The sequence below is a fragment of the Orbicella faveolata genome, unplaced genomic scaffold, assembly GCF_042242905.1.
Source record: "Orbicella faveolata isolate gen_17 unplaced genomic scaffold, um_ofav_v1 contig_2, whole genome shotgun sequence".
Lineage (NCBI taxonomy): Eukaryota > Metazoa > Cnidaria > Anthozoa > Scleractinia > Merulinidae > Orbicella > Orbicella faveolata.
In genome coordinates, this window is record NW_028301547.1 from 29,366,195 (window position 1) to 29,384,977 (window position 18,783).

Genomic DNA, 18,783 nt, shown 5'->3' on the forward strand with positions numbered 1-18,783 from the left:
GGACAAAAGTGGGAGTCGGGAGATAAAGGTAAGGGAAGCGAGAGAGCAGGGTACGGAAAGCGGGGGTGGGGGGGGGGAGGGTTGTTCGCCCCCTCACAACAAAGAATAGAGACAGGAGAAACGTTATTGAATGATTCAGCCTTTATTTATACTCTTGTTACATTTTTTGAAGTTCTCAAATTACCCACATTTACCAGAATCCCAAACCCGCATTCCGCATTTACTCAATATCCACATTTACTAACTTATTCCTCGGCTTTTATTTTCTCAATTATCATTTTAATACTAAGTTAAAGCCGTCATTCCATTGTCGAAACGTCATTGCTGCAATCAATACCTGGGAAAAGAAAAGATGTTTATAATTACTCGGGGTTAAACATTATTCATAACATAACATTGCTAGCGAGGAGCTTTGAAAAGTAGCAGAACGTTTGAACCCGTTAAATTATTTAATACTGATTATAAATGGAGTTAATTTTTTAACAAAACAGGCCAGTCTTCAGATCAGTCTATTCCATCTCGTAAAATAGATGTGAGTTATATTTAAAGTCCCGACGCACTACGCCGGAGAAATTTGAAAACGCCGTTTTCACTCTCAAAATGCATCAAATGTTTTTAGTCCAGACTACGCCGCAGATCTTTTGACAAAGCAACAATCACCGGTCATTTTGGATTTGTGTTTGAGGAAAAGTTGATCTAAATTATCCGATTTGCGGTAGTCTCGATATATTTACTTTTCGGAAATTCCCATTTGCTCGAATCTCTTGAACTGTGCAAAAGCGAGTAAAATTGGAGATGAAATAGTCATCGCCCGTCATTTCCTCCCCTGGTGAACTCACAACTCTGATTCCACTCTTTTGCATCCCTGCAATCAACGTTTTGAAAATCGTTGGGGCAACTCCTAAACATACGTAGTTGTTCGGATATAAATCTTGTGAATTTTCCCTCTAGAAACAAAATTAACAATTAGGCTCTTTAATTGTTTAATGAACCTTCTATCTAACAGTAAGTTCAGTTCCTGTCGCTATCACGGAGTTCCATTGATCTCGCTCGTATAGTCTAAGAAAGAACGCCTCTTCAAATTAAAGCTAGTTTTCAGAGCAATTATTTTCGCATGCTGTTTGCAATCCAAATTTGTTTAGCTCTTGTGAAAAATGTTTTACCTCTTGTGTAATTTAAATGCTTTATTCAACAACACAAAATGTGAAATTTACCTTGGGCTATTCATTTTTCTCATGTTTGTGTTTTACTCTAACAAACATGGATAAACATGGTCTAAAGATTAAGTTGGCTTTGTGCGCCTCTTAGTTAAGTTAGCTTCATTCGTTTGATAATTCGTTCGTTCGTTCGTTCGTTCTCTCCCTCGCTCGCTGGTTCGTTCGTTCGTTCGTTCGTTCGTTCGTTCATTCATGTTTTTATTCGTTAGTTAGTTCGTTCGTTCATTCGACTGACGATGGCTCATTTACTGGCTTACTTGAGTGTGTTCCTCTCTTCCTTCATTTATGTGTTCGTTGGTTCACTCCCAGGCTTGCCCGTCTCAATACCTCTATTTAGAGATAAACAAATAAATAAATAAACAAATAAATAAATAAATAAATAAACAAATAAATAAATAATGAAACCTTTCACGTTATACGGCCAGTCGCACATCTTTTTCTCTGCATTCCACACAAGTCCCGTTGGACAAGGTCTTCTGTAAGTTATCCCTCCCGGAAAACAGGTGATGTATCCTGACGGGTTATCAGGATCTGCGTAATCTCCATCCTCTTTTCCTTTGCAGAAATCTTTAGAGATAAACAAATAAATAAATAAATAAATAAATAAATAAATAAATAGTGACATAAGTTTTAATTTCAAGTTTAGATCTCATGGAATGGAAGTATTAGTGATATTAAAGTTATATATTTGATCTACAAAATTCGCCCAAAACATTATTTTCCTTAGGCATAAAAACACCAAAAAAAATAAAAGGGCCAAAAAGTAATCAACAGTGGTTTCCAACGTTTGTTTCGGACGTTAAATTTTCAAAATGCAGGTGGCTCTGAACCCCATCTACAGAGTTTTTTTAAACTTTGCCACAAGTTGCATATTATCCTCCTTAACAAAATGAGATGATAAAAAATTAAAAGGGTTTCACCGTGCCGTTTTTGAAATATAAGTACTTAAAACATAAATTAAGGGTGTTTTTAGCAGGTCACACTTTTACTATTGCAACCCATTGTGCCGTGAAAACGATACCAACGTGCTCACTCACCAATGATTAGGCGGTTTTTGATGACATGATTGTAGCATCAACAGATAAAGAGTGGTGATAATAACATATCAAAACAGACGTCTTGAAATGTGCTGGGAACTGTTTTGAGCCACCTTAAGTCAGCACAATTCTTAATTCTGTAGTTATTTAAGAAAAGTACCTACTTTCGCAAGCTCGTTACTTTTGGAATTTCGCTATATCTGAGGAAACTAAGATTACCCACTCTTGCAAGTTGCTTACGAGTTGCTCGCTGACAGTAACTGCATACTTGAAGATTCAACTGGGCCCAGCTGTTGACTGCATTTCCCGAGAACAGAAGATATTACCTGACACATGAATACATTGCTAATAGCTAAATTTCAAGGCAACTATAAGTAAGTTGAAATGAGCATACCAGCACCTCACCTCCTCCAGGACTGGGTGGAGTAGGCGTTGAGCCCCCTGGTGTCGATCCACTTGGAGTCGACCCACTTGGGGTCGGTCCAACTGGTGTTAAACCACCCGGTGTGGAGGCAGTTCCGGTGCCTAGAGTTGTGCTTGGCCCCCCACTCCGGCTCATAATGTCTGCGATGTGGTCACTGTACACCTTGCCTTCGATGACATTTTGTTGATCCCAGGCGGCATCCCATAACATAAATCCACCGAAATTTGGCTTGGCTTTCAGATCCTGTCATAAAAAGGCTTTTATAAACCTTCCTATGTTCTATGTGTTATTCTGCTCAATTATTTACTCACAAAAAAGGAGATCAGTTTAAGGCCCCGTCCGCAACTTTTTCTTTCCAGATACGGCTTCCGTACAATAAACCAATATGGCCGAACAATAAACCAATATGGCCGCGCAACGTGTAGGCCCAGTTTCTGTAGAGTGAATCCGGATACAATCGGATGCGTGTGGACAGGCGAATTCGATTTGAATACGCTACGTGTGGACGGGGAAATTTTTGAGTCCGGAAAGAAAAAGTTGCGGATTCAACATATCCGGATACGTGCGGACGGGGCCTAAAACAAAAGCAATAATTTGGAACTATACGACTGGCACGTGTGATTTTCTCAAATATATGCATATGATATTTCAAAAGAACACATTTCTAAACAGCTTCATAAGGTATGCGCCAAAAGTGGCGCTCTCGGGTGAATTAGGCGTTTTGTGCCTAGCAATGTAATGTTAAAGCTATAATATATAGATTTAGGCCAGCCTAAAAGCGTAGCTCCCGGGCCGGGTTGTTCAGAGTCAAATAACCCAGGAAAAAGTAGAATTTTGAGTTGAGTTTTGTAACTTTGCAGCGAGGTTTTCTGTATATTGTTTGGCCTTCTGTTTTGAGTTTTAATAATCATTATATACACAAAACAAAGCAACTTAAAACATTTTTATAGAAGAAAAAGTTATAACTCGGTTAACTTTTAATCCTGGGTCAGCGTTAACCGGTTTCCGAACAACCCTGCCCTGTTTTCAACAAGTTAACCTGAGATGAGCCCGCCGTCCAATCGAAAACCAGTACTTAGTCAGCGGTCAACTTCAAAACAACACACGAGCTCGATAAGCTGTAAACTTGAGCCCGCGATATGGTCACGTAATACCGGTCCGCGGATACCTTATTTTGACAGGTGTCAATTGACCATAACATGGATGTCCAATATCAAAGAAGTACACAGTAAACCAAGGCTGCATGTCTATCAACCTATCATTTGCAGTATGGCGACCATGTTGCGCGACTCCGTCGTCGTCGCCGTCGTGCGTACGCGCCCACGAGCAATACCGCTAGCCATGATAACCATGAGAAAATCAACTAATGGGTTTCCTTTTCTTTCCTATACGGGTATGGGGCTCCGCTTGGCGGCCATTCCGGCCGCCGGAACTCCGCGATAAATCTCTTATCTTGCCACATTTAGACACTGTAGTCCCCTCCTTCTGGGAGTGGCATGGGGAGAGTACAAGTGAATAATTACATTCTTAGGTCCCTGCTGGGTTACTGCAAATCTATTTTATACGAGGATCTGTTACGTATTATTAACATGGAAACACTAAAACAGAGGAGAAAATAGCAATCTCTTATCCCGTTGCACAAATGTCTTAATAACAACGGTCCTAAGTACATCAAGGACATATTTAGCGTCAGAAAACGCTATATAATCTTAGAGGTAATGGCGTTAATTTATGTGCGCCTAACAGTTTAACCTCAACTTTATGAAGAAGTCATTTACTCACCTCAGTACGAAGCTCTGGAACAGTGTGCCTTCAAATGTGAAACAGGCCATCAATGTTGCCCATTTTAAGAGTAAACTAAGAATATTAGACCTTTAATTTTTTGCTTATTTTATTCCACCGTTATTTTGTTAGGATTTTAAATTTCTCTGTATATATTTGATTCTTAGTGTTTACGTTTAGTAAATGCATGTAGTTAATTAGGTGTGTGTCAGATGATAGTAATTTTTAATGTTTTAGATTTTATAACTTGTAAACTACGTAAATCTTTGTATTTTAGGAATACACGTACGTATTTTGAACGATCTTGTACAGCTCCTGGACGTGACGTGTCGAAATAAAGTATTGTATTGTATTGTATTGTAAATTTTCACTCGCTCTTCCTAGCCGTTTAGAAGATAAATTTCCCTGGTGACGGTACGCTTTAGTCTTCTCTTCGCAGACCCTCAGAGAATTTCATATTCTAAGGAGAGACTACTCTTTAACTCTGCACATATACCTCATAAATCTTTTTATTCTTCTAACTTTGCATACATACTTCATAAATCTTCGCCGCTTCCTCGGGTTTCCTGTAGTGCTCGGGTGTATTGGCGCCATCGGGAGCTGACGGCATACCAACGAATATCTTGGGCCCTCCTTCCATAGATCTTTTCCTGTTCTTGAGGACAATTGCAAAGCCGTCCTTTGCTTGAGCTGCATTCGCTGCAAATTCAAGCCACGTATCCATATTTGGATAGAACTGCGCTTCATCGCCAGTGTGACAGAAGTTGTTGTAGAATTGGACATAGACATGATCAAACTCGGCGCCCTGGTCACCCAAGGCAGTGCCCGGGTTGGGGCCCAGAGAGGCATCAGGGAACGGACACTGAGGAGCCCCTGTAATGAGGTACTTTTTGGCTCCTGTTTTTTCCAGCTCTCGTAGACTTTTGACAAGCTGAGCGTAGCCACCTGATTTGTGGTCTTCAATGTCCAAGTCGACGCCGTCAAGGATTGCACTTTTGGGAAGATATGAATGTTAGAGCGGTTTTCATTTGAGTTTCGAAAGTAATTAGCGTTTGCTTTTGTTTGCCAACACTGCGTTAAGCGATTGGCTTAAATATCTCGCTTTCTTTTTCCTCCAATCAGAAGTAAAACCAATTAGAGGTAAAACATATCACAAGTTACTGCGTTTTGCGCTGTCTACATGTATTTGCCTCAAGTTTTGATTGGTTTACTGTTGTTTATTGTCAGAGCCAATATCAAATCACACCCGTTCAGGGAGTGCAGTGAAAACACCAACGCGATTTGGCTTTTTTCTACCTTAGTGAAAGAATATGTCAGTAACGTGATGTGCGTCTGTTACTCCAGAGCTGCAGAAAATACGGAAGCTGTACGTGTAAAGCTGTTTGCTGTATTAAAGTAGTTTCATTGGAAAAAAAGCCTATGACATCTTGTCGTCTTTCCGAACAACTGATTGGTTTTGTCGTTTATCATTGGCCAGAGTAAATTACTTTGGATTTGGTTTTGGGACACTCAATAGAAAAGTCGTCTTTAATCAGTTTCTTTTTTCCAATTCATTAATTGAACACTGAGAGCAAGAGGGTTAAATTGAAACTTTTCTCCTACCTTCCAAATGGTCGAATGTCAGGTCTTCCCTCTCCTCCAAGAAACAAATCCCACAGATTTTTAGCAAGAACTTTGGCTTGATCGTCCTTAAGGTCGTTGTTTCCAGTGGCTCCTCCAAGCGAGATAAGAACTTTCTTTCCTGCTTTTTGGCAAGCCAAAATGCCTTCTTCGATTTTTGGACACTTGTAAAGGTTTGGGTGCGCGGGTGAGACAGGATCCCAGCAATGGAGAGAAAAATTCACTCCGGGCATCTGATCTGTGATGGAAATTGACAAACTCGGTAAACACCAGAGAAAATTCAGTAAAACACTCAATGCAAGATTTGACGGGAGCTGGCAACCCTTGTTTGACTGCAAACACTAATTTCTGAACATGTAAAATTCTCAAGAGAGTAGAAACGTTTTTGTTTGTTTCGCTGGCAAATGGTGTCAGTCCTTGCGTGCGTATATACAATCAGTCGTTTAATTCCTTACTTGCTACACTTGCCCCATTGGGGAAAGGATAATTTAAAAGCATATCAGAGCATTCTGTTATCTTAAACAGAATCACTAAAGTTGCCTTTGACGTCATTACTTTCAAAGGGCCGTTACTAAACAGACGGAGGGGGTGGGGGGAGGGGGGGGGGCGGTGAGGTTATATTCTGAACTGTATGGTAGTCGATAAGGAACTATATAATATTCTCATCCAACTCTGGTACGTTCACTCGTACAAAGAAGAAGATCAAGAAAGAGATCCCCTGGTATTTCAGTCATGCACGTTTATGTTTGGTATGAGAAATAAATAAATTTAGCCTAGCCCGAGGCCTTGAAAGTTCACGGTACATTTGCGTAAGTGAAGTACATGCGTGCGTACGTACGGACAGTCAAGGGGCAACCAATTTTTTTTAGCTTGACTGGTCACCAGATTTCCTTACCTGTTGTGCTCAGCTCGCACCCTTTGCGCGCACGGGAGCTCCGATTAAAATACAAGCATGTAATGATCAAGATGTTGCAGGCTTAGTATAAATAAAGCAGATTACTGACACGAGAAAGTAAATGTCAATAAATATTGGTTAAAAAGAAATACCTGTCATGGATATAAATAAACATTTAGCAATAGAGGAGCAGGGGCGGCGCAGTGGTGAGAGCGCTCGCCTGCCACCAATGTGGCCCGGGTTCAAATCCTGCACCCGGTGTCATAAGTGGGTTGAGTTTGTTGTTGATTCTCGTCCTTGCTCTGAGGGTTTTTCTCCTGGTTCTCCGGTTTTCCGCCCTCCACAAGAATCAACATTTCTAAATTCCAATTCGATCGGAAATTCGAGGGCTACGGGTTTGTCAGTCGTAAGACTGTTGTGTGTTACCCTCGTTAAACAAAGTTTATTTATTTATTTAATTAATTTAAAGAGTGACTTTCACGCCTTCTTTTAAACTTTGTTAGTTATGCTGCGTATGGTTTCCTACCTGTAATATTTGATTAAAGATTTAAAAGGTTGTATTATTATTTATATACTTACCTTTATTGTCCTTGTCAAAAAAAGTCACCACAAATCCAATCACTATAATGTCGTATTTTCTCTCTGCACAGACTTCCTTGAGATCTTTCTCGGGATTCTGGGGAAATTTCCTTCCTGAACTGTTCTGACCCCAGTAAGCGACAAGAAGATGCTTGCCAACTGAGAGAGAAGGAATTTGCGTTCTTAATACGTGAGGATTTGTCTTCAGTCCTCTTGTTAAACAGTTTGCATATACCTTCCGATCGGAAAAACGTACTGCGCAGCTTTCTGCGCATCACTAGCCCTGCTTGTGGGCTTAGGCTTTAAAGCGGGCTGCAATGGCCGGGAAAACGGTGGACTCTAATAAGGAACTGGAGAATGTCGCTCGCTTGATTTATTTTTACTTTGGCAAGCATGAATATTTTTCGGCATTTTAATGTTAAGAAAACAAGGCTCCCTCTACCTGCTGCGGGGCTCTCTTGTTTATACATTAAATGGCGTGCTTATATGGATGTAATATGTAAAGAGGGTTTGCGGAAAAGGTGTGTCTTGGCACCGACATTAGGGAGTTTAAGTAACCACGACGGCGACGCCGAGGACAACGTCGATTAAAAAATGACTTTACATTTTACCTACGAGTCTCGCGATACTCTTAAGTCATTTACTTTGTTTATCACTGACAAAACTTTCACGAAACTGAATCTGGGACAGCGATAAACTTGAAATAAAATTTTAAAAAATGAGCCGTCGTGGTTCACGCTCTCCAGACAACGCAGAATTTGGTCATTTCACGTTGTTAGGGACCTTTAGCAATGACGACGAGAACGTGAACGTCACCGACCGGAAGTTGGGAAAACGAACTTCGAAGCTACCACGCATGCCCAATCGAGCACTACTCGTCGTCCACATCTCGTTCAGGACGCCATTTGCCGCCATCTGCCGTCTTGCCGAGAACGCGAGTATGTTTTATTTGTTTTCTAATTTCTACTTACGTATCTTAGGAATTTCTTCAATGTAAAGGGTCGTTTAGTGAATAAATACAGTGCCGAAGTAATTTGATCGTACCGTGATGGAAAAAAACTTGATTTCTTTCGAGTTGCAGGTAGAGCTTTACAGTATAAAGTGGAGAAAGCAATGGCGGATGATAATAAAAGTACTGCAGGGTACGTAGTAGTGCTTTTATAAATACAAATCGCGGGCATTTCGTTATAGTTTTGTAATATATACCAGTTGGCATTTTTAAGAAGAGTTCTGGGCTTTGAAGAATATTCGAACTGCTCGGATCGACTATACACTTAGCTTAGCTCTGAATCACCTGACGTTGATTACAACACTGAATAAACGTTAAGTTGTTGTAGTGGATAATTTTTGCATTTTCAAATTAACGGAACATTTGACATTTGTTTGACATTTTCCTGTTGACTGCCACAGAAAGCTGCAGTAAAGGGTTCGTCCACGTAACCGGTTTACTAAAGTGTTTACGTTTCCCGCCGTGGACGACGGTCCCGTTCCAGGGCTCAATCGGTCATATACGTCGTCGTCCACGTTCTCGTCGTCATTGCTAAAGGTCCCTGTTGTTTTGCCGAGGACGGTAAAGAAATGTACCAAGAATTATAACGCACGTGCACAACCATTTTTCCCCTAATTAAATCTTTTGTTTAGCAACGTTCCCGTTGCCGTTGCCGTCGTGGTTTTGTTAAACTCCCTAATTCTTGTATACCGCGGGGAAATTAAGGGTTCGGAAGCCTTCTTCATGTTAATTTTTTCCAAAAAAATGATTCTGTTAAAAACCATTACATCAGGTTTCCTTTCGTGGCGTGAAAGTTGGCTACTTACCGGGAAAATTAAGGTCGTAACTGTTCTTTTTTATGCGATCGACGAAATTCCCGCCATTTTTTCATACTTGGAGCCTGGCGCTCCCTGGCCTGCAGCTAAAACTCGCGCATGCTTGTTACGTTTTTACGCTCTAAATACTAGTTGCATTTCAGGATTTGATATTTTCCCTCTCCCCATTTTTCTCTCGCTTTGTTGCTGTCGTTGGAGGCACCCTTGCTGAAACCAACACTCAAGCGCGTAATCTCGCGAGCACAACAGACTACAGCTTTTAAAAGTCTCTTGTTTACACTCTTGTAAACAGATCTTTTAATAAGAACATCTCTAAAGGAACAACCTTTTCCTCACCTAAGAGTTTCCTTGCGCATTTCAGCACCAAAATACACGCTGAAGTGCCAATAGCAGCTACATATGTGTTCGCTTTTGGGTAAATTCTTATTTTGTCATATTCTTAACTTTCTTCGAGGAAACAAAAAAGAAAATCTCAAACTTGTATAAACGATGTCGCAACTGTTAAGTTTACGAACGCGATGCAAGTTAGAATTCATAATACACTATTTTCGTATTCTCGGTATTGGACTGGAACTAGCTTGGAACTGAGGCCAATGCAGGGATTTTGTGGCTGCTTCTAGGTAACTTCACCAGAAGAGTTTCAAACCCAAAACGACGTTTATTCACAGGTAGCGAGTACTGCTCGGCGTACAATTTGCTTCCTTAACACTTAATTACACAGATGCACGATTTACCCGAGATAACAATCTGGATGACAAAAATGAAAAGAAATAAACTTATATACTAACACATCGCCAAGAAAAAGACTAACAACAATTCGCAAAAGATACAAGATAGAACTGTTTCTCACCGTTTAGGTCTTCGGTAACACATGATACGATCCGATGGAAAACGATTTTGTTTACATCTAAGCACCACGCGATGCGAAAACACAAAATGGCGGAAAGCACGACTAGTGAGCGGTTACCTCGCACTTGAAGAATGTCCGCTGATACACAATCTGGCTGAACTGCAGCCACAGACTTTTTTCAAATACAAATAACATTAACCTCGTTTTAATGATATTCTCGCATAAGCCTCCATTGCAAACTAGTACCAGTCCAATACCGAGAATACGAATACGGCCTGTTCACGCGGTTAGTTATATTTATGAAAAAAACCTACTATTGCGTTCTATCGTTTGTAAAAAAAGAGACTTTTTTAAAAAAAATTATACTTTCACTGGTCTTATGAGCATACTTACCACTCTTTTGAATAAACCAAGTCACAAGCACGAGAAAGATAACGTGCACATCTTTAATCTGCATCACAATAACCTAGAAAAACGAGAAAAAAAAATTCATATAATACCAAAATGAACGATTTCAATGTTCGGTCTCGGAGTCGCTCAATTACCTTTTACCCAAGAAATCGTATTAGCGTCACCAAGTCGAGCATTGGCTAGCGCGCAGTCGTCCAATATTTGCTTTCAGGTCACGGAAAAGTGACTTTTGCCGCGTTAGAGCAAAATACTACACGGCTGCAAGCAGGCTAGTGGAACATCAGAATCTCATGTAAGTCACCTTGCATATCGTGTTATCACGTTTTTATCGGCATCATCCTCTCGTTTAAGCAAACAAATCACCAATGATCACATAAGCATTTTCTCCCACAAGGCTAACATTCAAAACCTCACCTTTTCAAATTTGTTATATTTATGGCGATTAATTTATCTCTGTCACTGGAATTGGTAGGCGAATAACTGTTACATTATAAGTGCCCAGTGTGCCTGACTTCATCAGATTGAAACTACTAAATCTTTGTATGCTCGGTCGCTGGAGGCCTGAAATTTGGCCCCGAGGTCATACATTAACTATTTTATGTGATATCAAAAGAGTTGGTCTTAGCCGTCGAACAATTTAAATAGCACTTTTTTCAGTTATGCTGATCGTATTTCATCTTCGCCCATCATCGTCCTAGAGTTTTATCACAAGAAAATAACCAAGTGCAAAAAATATTGACATTGAAACATTTCTCACAGATCGAGATTTTGGATTTTCGGTCCCATCTAGCCATCTAAACTATTCGGAATTTGTGTTCTAAGAAAAAGAAAGGAAGGTCCTTCAAAAGGAAACTTTTTTTCCAGTTTCCTGGGGTGGGCATGGAATCACAGGCAAATATCATGATAACACATAGCTGGTAACACATAGCTGCTAACAAGGTAAAATCTAATATATAGATTTAGGTCAGCCTAAAAGCGTAGCTCCTGGGCCAGGTTGTTCAGAGCCAAATTAAGCTAACCCAGGAAAAGGTAGAATTTTGATTTAAGTTTTGTAACTTTGCGTTGAGGTTTTCTGTATATTGTTTGGCCTTCTGTTTTCAGTTTTAATAATCACTATATGCACAAAACAAAGCAGCAAAAAACATTTCTATAGAAGAAAAAGTTATAATTCGGTTAACTTTTAATCCTGGGTTAACGTTAACCGGCTTCCAAACAATACTGCCTTGTTTTCAACAAGTTAACCTGAGAACTTCAACTTCAGAAACTTCAAAAAAACAGGCGACCTGTAAAACACGCGAGCTGTAAACTTGAGCCCACGATATGGTCCCGTGATACTGATCAGCGGATACCTTGTTTTGACAGGTTTCAATTGATCATAACATGGATGTCCAATCTCAAAGAAGTACACGGTAAACCAAGGCTGCATGTCTCTATCAACCTATTATTTGGAGTATTGTCGCCATGTTGCGCAACTCCGTCGTCGTCGTCGCCGTCGTGCGTACGCGCCCACGAGCAATACCGCTAGCCATGATAACCATGAGAAAATCAACTCATGGGTTTCCTTTTCTTTCCTATATGAGTATGGGGCTCCGCTTGGTGGCCCTTCGGGCCGCCGGAGCTCCGCTACAAACAACAAAACTTACTGAGCTGGAGTCTTCTCTTTTGATGTAGTCGTTTGATGTCAGTCTTACGCGATAGGCGAAACCTTCCGAACAGGATAGCTCTCTGTAAAGGACTGAATGTTAACTGTGACTTTGCCTCCTTTTAAGAAGTCCTGAACATGACACAAATAAGTTTGAAACTGACAGCTGTTAATTAAACTAGACGCTTTGCTGCGTGTACCCAGGCAGTCCTTATACTGAGAAGCACTAGCTATATTGCAATTGAGCTAAATGTTCTGCATTTGAAGTTGTACGAAATTCAATCGAATTAATGTGCTTAAGCTATTCTGCTTTTGATTGCATTTCTTGGAATCGATTAATAGCTTATTACTCGTTTGTAGGTCTTTAGAGTGTGAAATAAGTCAAGGTCTTTATATCAGCCTATAAACGTTTCAGTCTATTTTCCTTAACCTTTGTCGTTGTTATCTGCGTTTCTCAAGCAAGCGAGACATTTTGAATTTCATAGTTATGGCAGTGCGTGACATGGACCTACGAACGCGTTTGTCGAAATCATATACTTATCTCGTGATTTTTAACCCATTCAGAAGTTAAAGTATTACGAAAAGTGCTTATGTAAATGCTTGTTTGTTCAGTACAGATAATGAGTCGCCTAGATAGCCAAAGTAAGTTCCGGATGTTTACACTATTTTCTGGCCGCAATGTTGGCGTACCGCGGAGGTACACCAACATGGCGGCTCCATACTGGTCTCTGTAAATTTGTGCAAAATATTTCGGCGAATATATGAGCTTGGGAAAACGCACAGACTTAAAAATTAGAGGAGTGTCATCTTTATTAATCTCCTATAATATCACAATTTCTTGATTTTATCCACTAAATGGTGTTCGAATAATTTTTTTATTGCGTCAGGATTGCGTGACAGTGCAAGCCAAGAATTGTTTTGCTGGGGTCAACATATATTAGTTTCTTTCAGCTTAAAAAACCTGCAAGAGCGCATTTTTCCGCATTTGTAGTATTGCTCAAATTAGGCGATACCTATCCCAGAGTACTACTGATACTATTGTTCACGCTTACATAACATCGCGTTTGGACTATTGTAACGCCCTACTGTACGGTCTCCCAAAGTATCTGATTAATAGACTTCAGCTTGTACAGAACTCAGCAACCCGCCTTGTTACCTTGGCTAGAAGGCAGGAACACATCACACCAATACTAAGGAGCTTACATTGGTTGCCAGTTCATTTTAGGATTATTTTCAAAATGTTGTTGTTAACGTACAAAGCTCTGAATGGACTGGCCCCTGATTATATTGGAGACCTATTGCGATTTAATATTTCTGGTCGCACACTAAGATCTTCAAACAACAGGTTGCTTGATGAGCCTAGAGCAAATCTTAAAACGTATGGTGAAAGGGCTTTTTCCGTGGCGGCACCAAGGCTCTGGAACAAACTACCCCTTCAGATCAGGCTTTCATCATCAGAGGCAGCTTTTAAGGCTAATCTTAAGACTTATCTTTTTAAGCGTGCATTTGATTTGTAGTTTTTACTTTTTATTTGTAGTCTAATTGTATTATATAGCGTATTTAATTCTTAGGATTTTAACTTTTAGGATTTAGGATTTAAGGTTTTTAAAGGATTAGGATTTTAATTTTAATTTTAATTTTAATTTATTATTGCGTCAGGATTGCGTGACAATGCAAGCCAAGAATTGTTTTGCTGGGGTCAACATATATTAGTTTCTTTCAGCTTAAATGTACAATAATCCGCTACATGAGTTTCACTCTTGTAAAGACACATAGCTCTGTTACAAGAAAATAACGAGAGAATATCGTTTAGTTCGAGATTTTATCTTTATTATACTTTACGAAGTTTCTCAGAGCGTTTTACTTAGGTGTACTCGAACAGATACATTCGTAAACAAATCCTCTAACCTTTCTGCTCTTGTTGCTCAGACGTTCTTGAGTTCGTGCTGGGATTCTGCTTGGCTCATGACCACGTCTAAAAATACGATGACGCTTCTGATGATGCTTTTTATCAAGTTGAAGAGTTGATAGCCCCGGTTGATGGCTCCTTTGGTATAACATTATTCTTGATAAATTCCCTCAAAATGTTCGCTCATAAATTGACCTCTCGTAAGGCTTGCAGACCCACCCGTTCCGAAAACGCTTATCGTCCTTTGGCGTTGGTCTACCTCGAACGGTGTGTTCGTTTGTATGTGATTTCATCGCCCTAGAAATCATGGGTGCTAACTTTTCACGACGACAACTTCGGTAAACTCCATGTGCTGTACGCATGCACAGGTGACGCATGCGCTTTAGAGACCAGACGGCGATTTGTGACTGAACGTGGAAAAGAAAAAAAAAAAAAAAAAAAAAAAGGAGCCGAAATTTAAACCCAGGCGTCACTGCCCGGGTAAAAAGTATTATTGAAAGCTCGTGTTACAACTGCCCGCACCTGCTTGTATCTGTAAAGCTTGGAAACAGCGCATGCCCAACTACATTTGTCTAGGGTGGGCCTTAAAATATTTACTAAATGATATTTTTTTGCCGAGCGAGAAAAACTGGAAATTCGTCATAATAAGAAAAATTTTAACAAACGTAGGACCAACCAGAAATAGTTTCCCGACTGACAAACGTTTTTTTATTCTAAAACTCGAGTTTAAGGTTAATCAGGTTGAGCAAAAAAATTACGATCAAAGACCTCGATTTTAAACAAAAAAGAACAAACGGCTACCCAGTGGGGTCGACTAGGCAAGTTCGTCATGTGTTACCAAGGGAATTATTTTTTCTCTTCAGAAATTGTCTTGATTAGACTTGAGACGTAAAATGTTTTCGAAATTGCGCACGGAAACTTAAACAACGCTCATAAAAACGTACAGACACGTTCTAAAATCTTCAAACCTAACACACACAATGTCGATAGCACAGGGACAAATACCGCAAAAATCTGGCTTTCCTTGTACTCTACGCGCTGTATTAGGCTCGCATGGTATTGTGGTAAAAGTACAGCCTCCACCTTTTTTCCTACGGGGGATTGCGCTCAATCATCTATTGTTTAGTGGTAATAACCAGTTTCAAAGTAACAATAGATTAATTGATTGAAATAAATTGAAAAATACCAACCCATCTTTCACATACCTTTATTTACAGACTCTGACGTTAGAAAGATTTCAGATTGACATATAAGCTTGTGTGCTCGTACAATGCTTAATCATGAAATGTTTCTCTCATAAAACAATAAAGTATTACTAACTGGTTATGATGTAAAATAACCACTTTCCACATTAGATCAAGATTTTTTGGTTCTTAGTTTTCACCTTCCCGGTACAATGTTGACAATCGTTTCTTTTCAAATAGCCAATTCAGGGATGACAGCACAATATTCATCGAGGAATTTAATTATTTTATCAATAACCAGTTTAGTTAAAATTATATCGGTGTAAATGGTCTTGGAAAGTACGTAAGAAATATTTTCCGCCAAATTTTTTGTAAATAATATCCCTCTGTTTCGACTTTCCGTCAACATTAACTAAAATATCTGTTTAAAATAGATTCTTAGACTGCATGGAAGAATATTTAAAATGTGATATTGTTATTTAGGTGTGTAAACACTTCAAACCCGCCCAATCCTCACTCAGAAAGTTGGCTGAATTTTCCCGCGAACGTTTTATCTTAAACATCACGCGACATGGTAAAACGAAATGTATCGTCATTTCGCTGGTCTGTTTCTTTTTTTTTCCCGTCGTATAAAAACGCCAAGTTTACAATGATCGAAGCCTACCCTAAATTAACTTTAAGAATTCTGCCAATACTTTGTTAACATTGATTGGTCGTTTTGTAAGGCGTTACGCGAAACAAATTGAAAAGTCAGACGACAGGAGTCTTCAATGTGGATATTTTTCAAATGTTTCTCCTTGGCTTTGAAAACATGAACCGTTCTTCCGGAACACACGAGTCGCCAAGTAGTACAGTGGACTACGGTCTCTTAAAATTAATTAGGGACATTAAGCAGTCGCGTCTGCGACGGCAGGAAAGACGCCTAGCAAAAAACCAATTTTTATTTTATGTTCGAATTTCGTAATTATACAACTTAACCTGTTCAGGACGCCAAACCGTTTAAAAATGAGCTAAAACTAAATACGTAATGCCAGCGATCAATTCCAAAAAAATAAACTAAAAATTTTCCGTCGTGGCCTACGTTCTGCAAAATACACAGAACTTGGTCATTTCAAGTTGTTGTCATTTTGCAGAAGACGCCTACGAAATGTACAAAGATTTCAAAGATTCGACACCATAGCTACAGACGGAGATTGTTGTGATGAAAGAAGAAAGCCCTTGTCAGTCAACCGAAACGCAAACTAATAAGTCGAGGACTCCCAGGTTATTAGCGTGCGTAAAATGGACATTTCATTTGAAATAACAGTGAAGTAGAAATGTATTCATTTAACTGAAAGTATACTGAACCTCTTTTCAAGATCTTGTCGAAGGATTTTCCATGATTTCACTAGTACGGAATATTCAAATTTGCGTAGCTTGTGTTCGTGCACAGTAATTGAATACGCATATACTACGGTCGGTCGACAATAACGAAGCGAAAAGTTACCTCACCTTCGAGTATTGTTTGCCGACATCTCTGCTTATCTCTTATGTTAAAACTATTTTCAATCATTGATCTGGAGAAGTAGGCAGAAGTAGAGTACGACTGCATCGCATTTTAACTTATATTTCGGGGGAAATTAATACTTGAATGTAAAAGTGTTTTGACACTCCGAAATTTGCACGTTCCGTAAAGTCAAATTACCAACTCTTCGTGTTGATTGACATCTTTATAACTCTTCAAGAGCTGTGAGCTAACTATCCAGTCATTGTTTGTACCTTTGTAACCCAAATGGACCGGCAAATTGTCGATCCTGGCCTAAATATAATTATACAACGCGGCGATCTCGACTGGCGACCCGCACTTCGAAATGGAAAAAAAATATGTACTTCGCAGCCGTTCAAATCGTAGCTAGACTCCGAATTGTAATGCTAGATGATACAGTTCTTTCACTTAACGTTCTTGTCCAGTTTTGATAAAATATGAATCACAAACAACCCGAAAATGTTTTGACTGCCCTCGAAGCTCAGTCAAAAGTCTCTTGAGATCCCACTTTGCGCGGTCGTGAACATAGAAATTACATGTTTAAACGCGTGTAGAAACGCAGGGATTTTATCAATCGAGATAATTTTTTCGCTGAAGTATCAGGGAAACTAGTAGATGTCATTGAAGGAAAAAAAAATTGGGGGTTAGTGGCACTTTAAGGATGGAGCAGAATAACGTGGATTACAAACGACAAAATTGAAAAAATTTAGGCTAACATTTTCAAGGTGCGCAACCGTGACGTAGCTCCCTTAACCCTCAACGACCTAACCCAAAGCTTATTCAGCAATTCAGGCTACTTTCAAAGGCCTCTGTTTAACTCAAAATACTGAAGCATAGTTTGATGTCCTACCTTAGCTTGAAAACTGGAACTTGAGACGGTGGATGAATACGCAATATCAAATACCCTCTTCAAGTACTGATGAAGACTGCAAGACACACTCTCATTTATTCCCCATAGGCCGCATAATTTATGCGTTTTTGAGAGGTGGTTGCCTTTTAGAATATGAACAACATGCACGTGAAAAAACATTTCTACGTGTTGATCTGGCTACATTGACTACAAAATTATTAACTGTCTGGCGGTGTGCGTTTGTAGCTGTTTATTTTCCAATCTTCCTCTGTACGGGATGCTTTTAATTTCGAATCTCCCCCAAGGCCAAATGAATATTGTAAGTTTCATCTCTAAACAGCTTAAATATTTTTAAATTCCTGCCCCCTTGTTTCAGTTCTCTTCTTATATATTTTTGCTTGACAAAAAAAGACTTAGTTCTGTAAGCGCAAATGTAACAAAGATTTCACACTGGATAAATAGATTGCACAAGAACGAGACGTAAAACCCATACATTTGGATTCCCCAGTTGTTAGTGGTGGAATTCCAGTTACTTTACCTAAGACTTATTGGTAAAGGACAATAATTTTACTTTTTATTAAAAAATGCAAGTCGCCGGCTCTCTTTCTCGCAAGGATATCCGATGGGTTCTCGGTATAAATATATTCTTAATGATACAGGTGAAGTAAGCTGTAATGCCCATTTGGATAAACATCCTTGCAAACCCGAGAAAAGTCTTTTCAATCAGTCTGCTTTAAAGTCTTGGGTGCGGCCATGGATTCTTTCTCCGAGGACGAATATAAATGTAAGGGTTATAAAATAAAAATGATTCGGAGCAACTGAAAATATCGAGAACTGTTGTTAAAGGCTGAATACCTAGAGTAAGCTGTGGCCTTTGGATCATGTGATAAATAATACCTCTTTGGTTTTGTTTTGATAGTTATATCTTTGTTCTAGAAGGTTTCCGGTGCTATAAACTTATTGACAATATTTTTACTCGTACTGATTATGAAACAGCTGCCAATAATTGCTTTGTTAACAACCTTCTTAATAAT

The 18,783-nt window shown here is 39.4% G+C and overlaps 1 protein-coding gene and 1 long non-coding RNA gene across 3 annotated transcripts; one reads left to right on the forward strand and one right to left on the reverse strand.

Moving 5' to 3' along the window:
• Nucleotides 1-123: 123 nt before the first annotated feature.
• Nucleotides 124-17,900, reverse strand: LOC110063912 (uncharacterized). 2 transcript variants are annotated; one of them, XR_016207560.1, is made up of 9 exons: nt 17,750-17,900; nt 10,622-10,694; nt 7,555-7,713; nt 6,063-6,318; nt 4,996-5,452; nt 2,649-2,921; nt 1,623-1,784; nt 1,475-1,546; nt 124-337 (listed from the first exon to the last, which is right to left on the reverse strand). XR_016207560.1 is itself a non-coding variant. In XM_089290707.1 (9 exons), exons 2-8 carry the CDS (start codon nt 10,683-10,685, stop codon nt 1,497-1,499), a joined length of 1,410 nt encoding a protein of 469 aa, XP_089146833.1. In that variant the 5' UTR covers nt 10,686-10,694; nt 17,750-17,900; the 3' UTR covers nt 124-337; nt 1,475-1,496. The 2 variants fall into 2 exon arrangements, 1 of the variants encoding a protein (XP_089146833.1); XM_089290707.1 differs by having other exon boundaries at nt 2,660-2,921.
• LOC149112750 (uncharacterized) lies at nt 8,336-8,699 on the forward strand. Its single transcript, XR_016207563.1, has 2 exons — nt 8,336-8,492; nt 8,636-8,699. It is a non-coding gene; the product is annotated as an uncharacterized LOC149112750 (long non-coding RNA).
• Nucleotides 17,901-18,783: the final 883 nt, after the last annotated feature.

What these genes read in the sequence shown, in the direction of transcription:
- LOC110063912 (XM_089290707.1), bottom strand. Translation starts at nt 10,685, where the DNA reads ATGCAGATTAAAGATGTGCACGTTATCTTTCTCGTGCTTGTGACTTGG. An exon ending in TTTTGACAAGGACAATAAAG is followed by an intron (nt 6,319 to 7,554) that starts GTAAGTATATAA and finishes TTTCCATCACAG; the next exon opens with ATCAGATGCCCGGAGTGAAT. An exon ending in TCCACCCAGTCCTGGAGGAG is followed by an intron (nt 1,785 to 2,659) that starts GTGAGGTGCTGG and finishes TTATCTCTAAAG; the next exon opens with ATTTCTGCAAAGGAAAAGAG.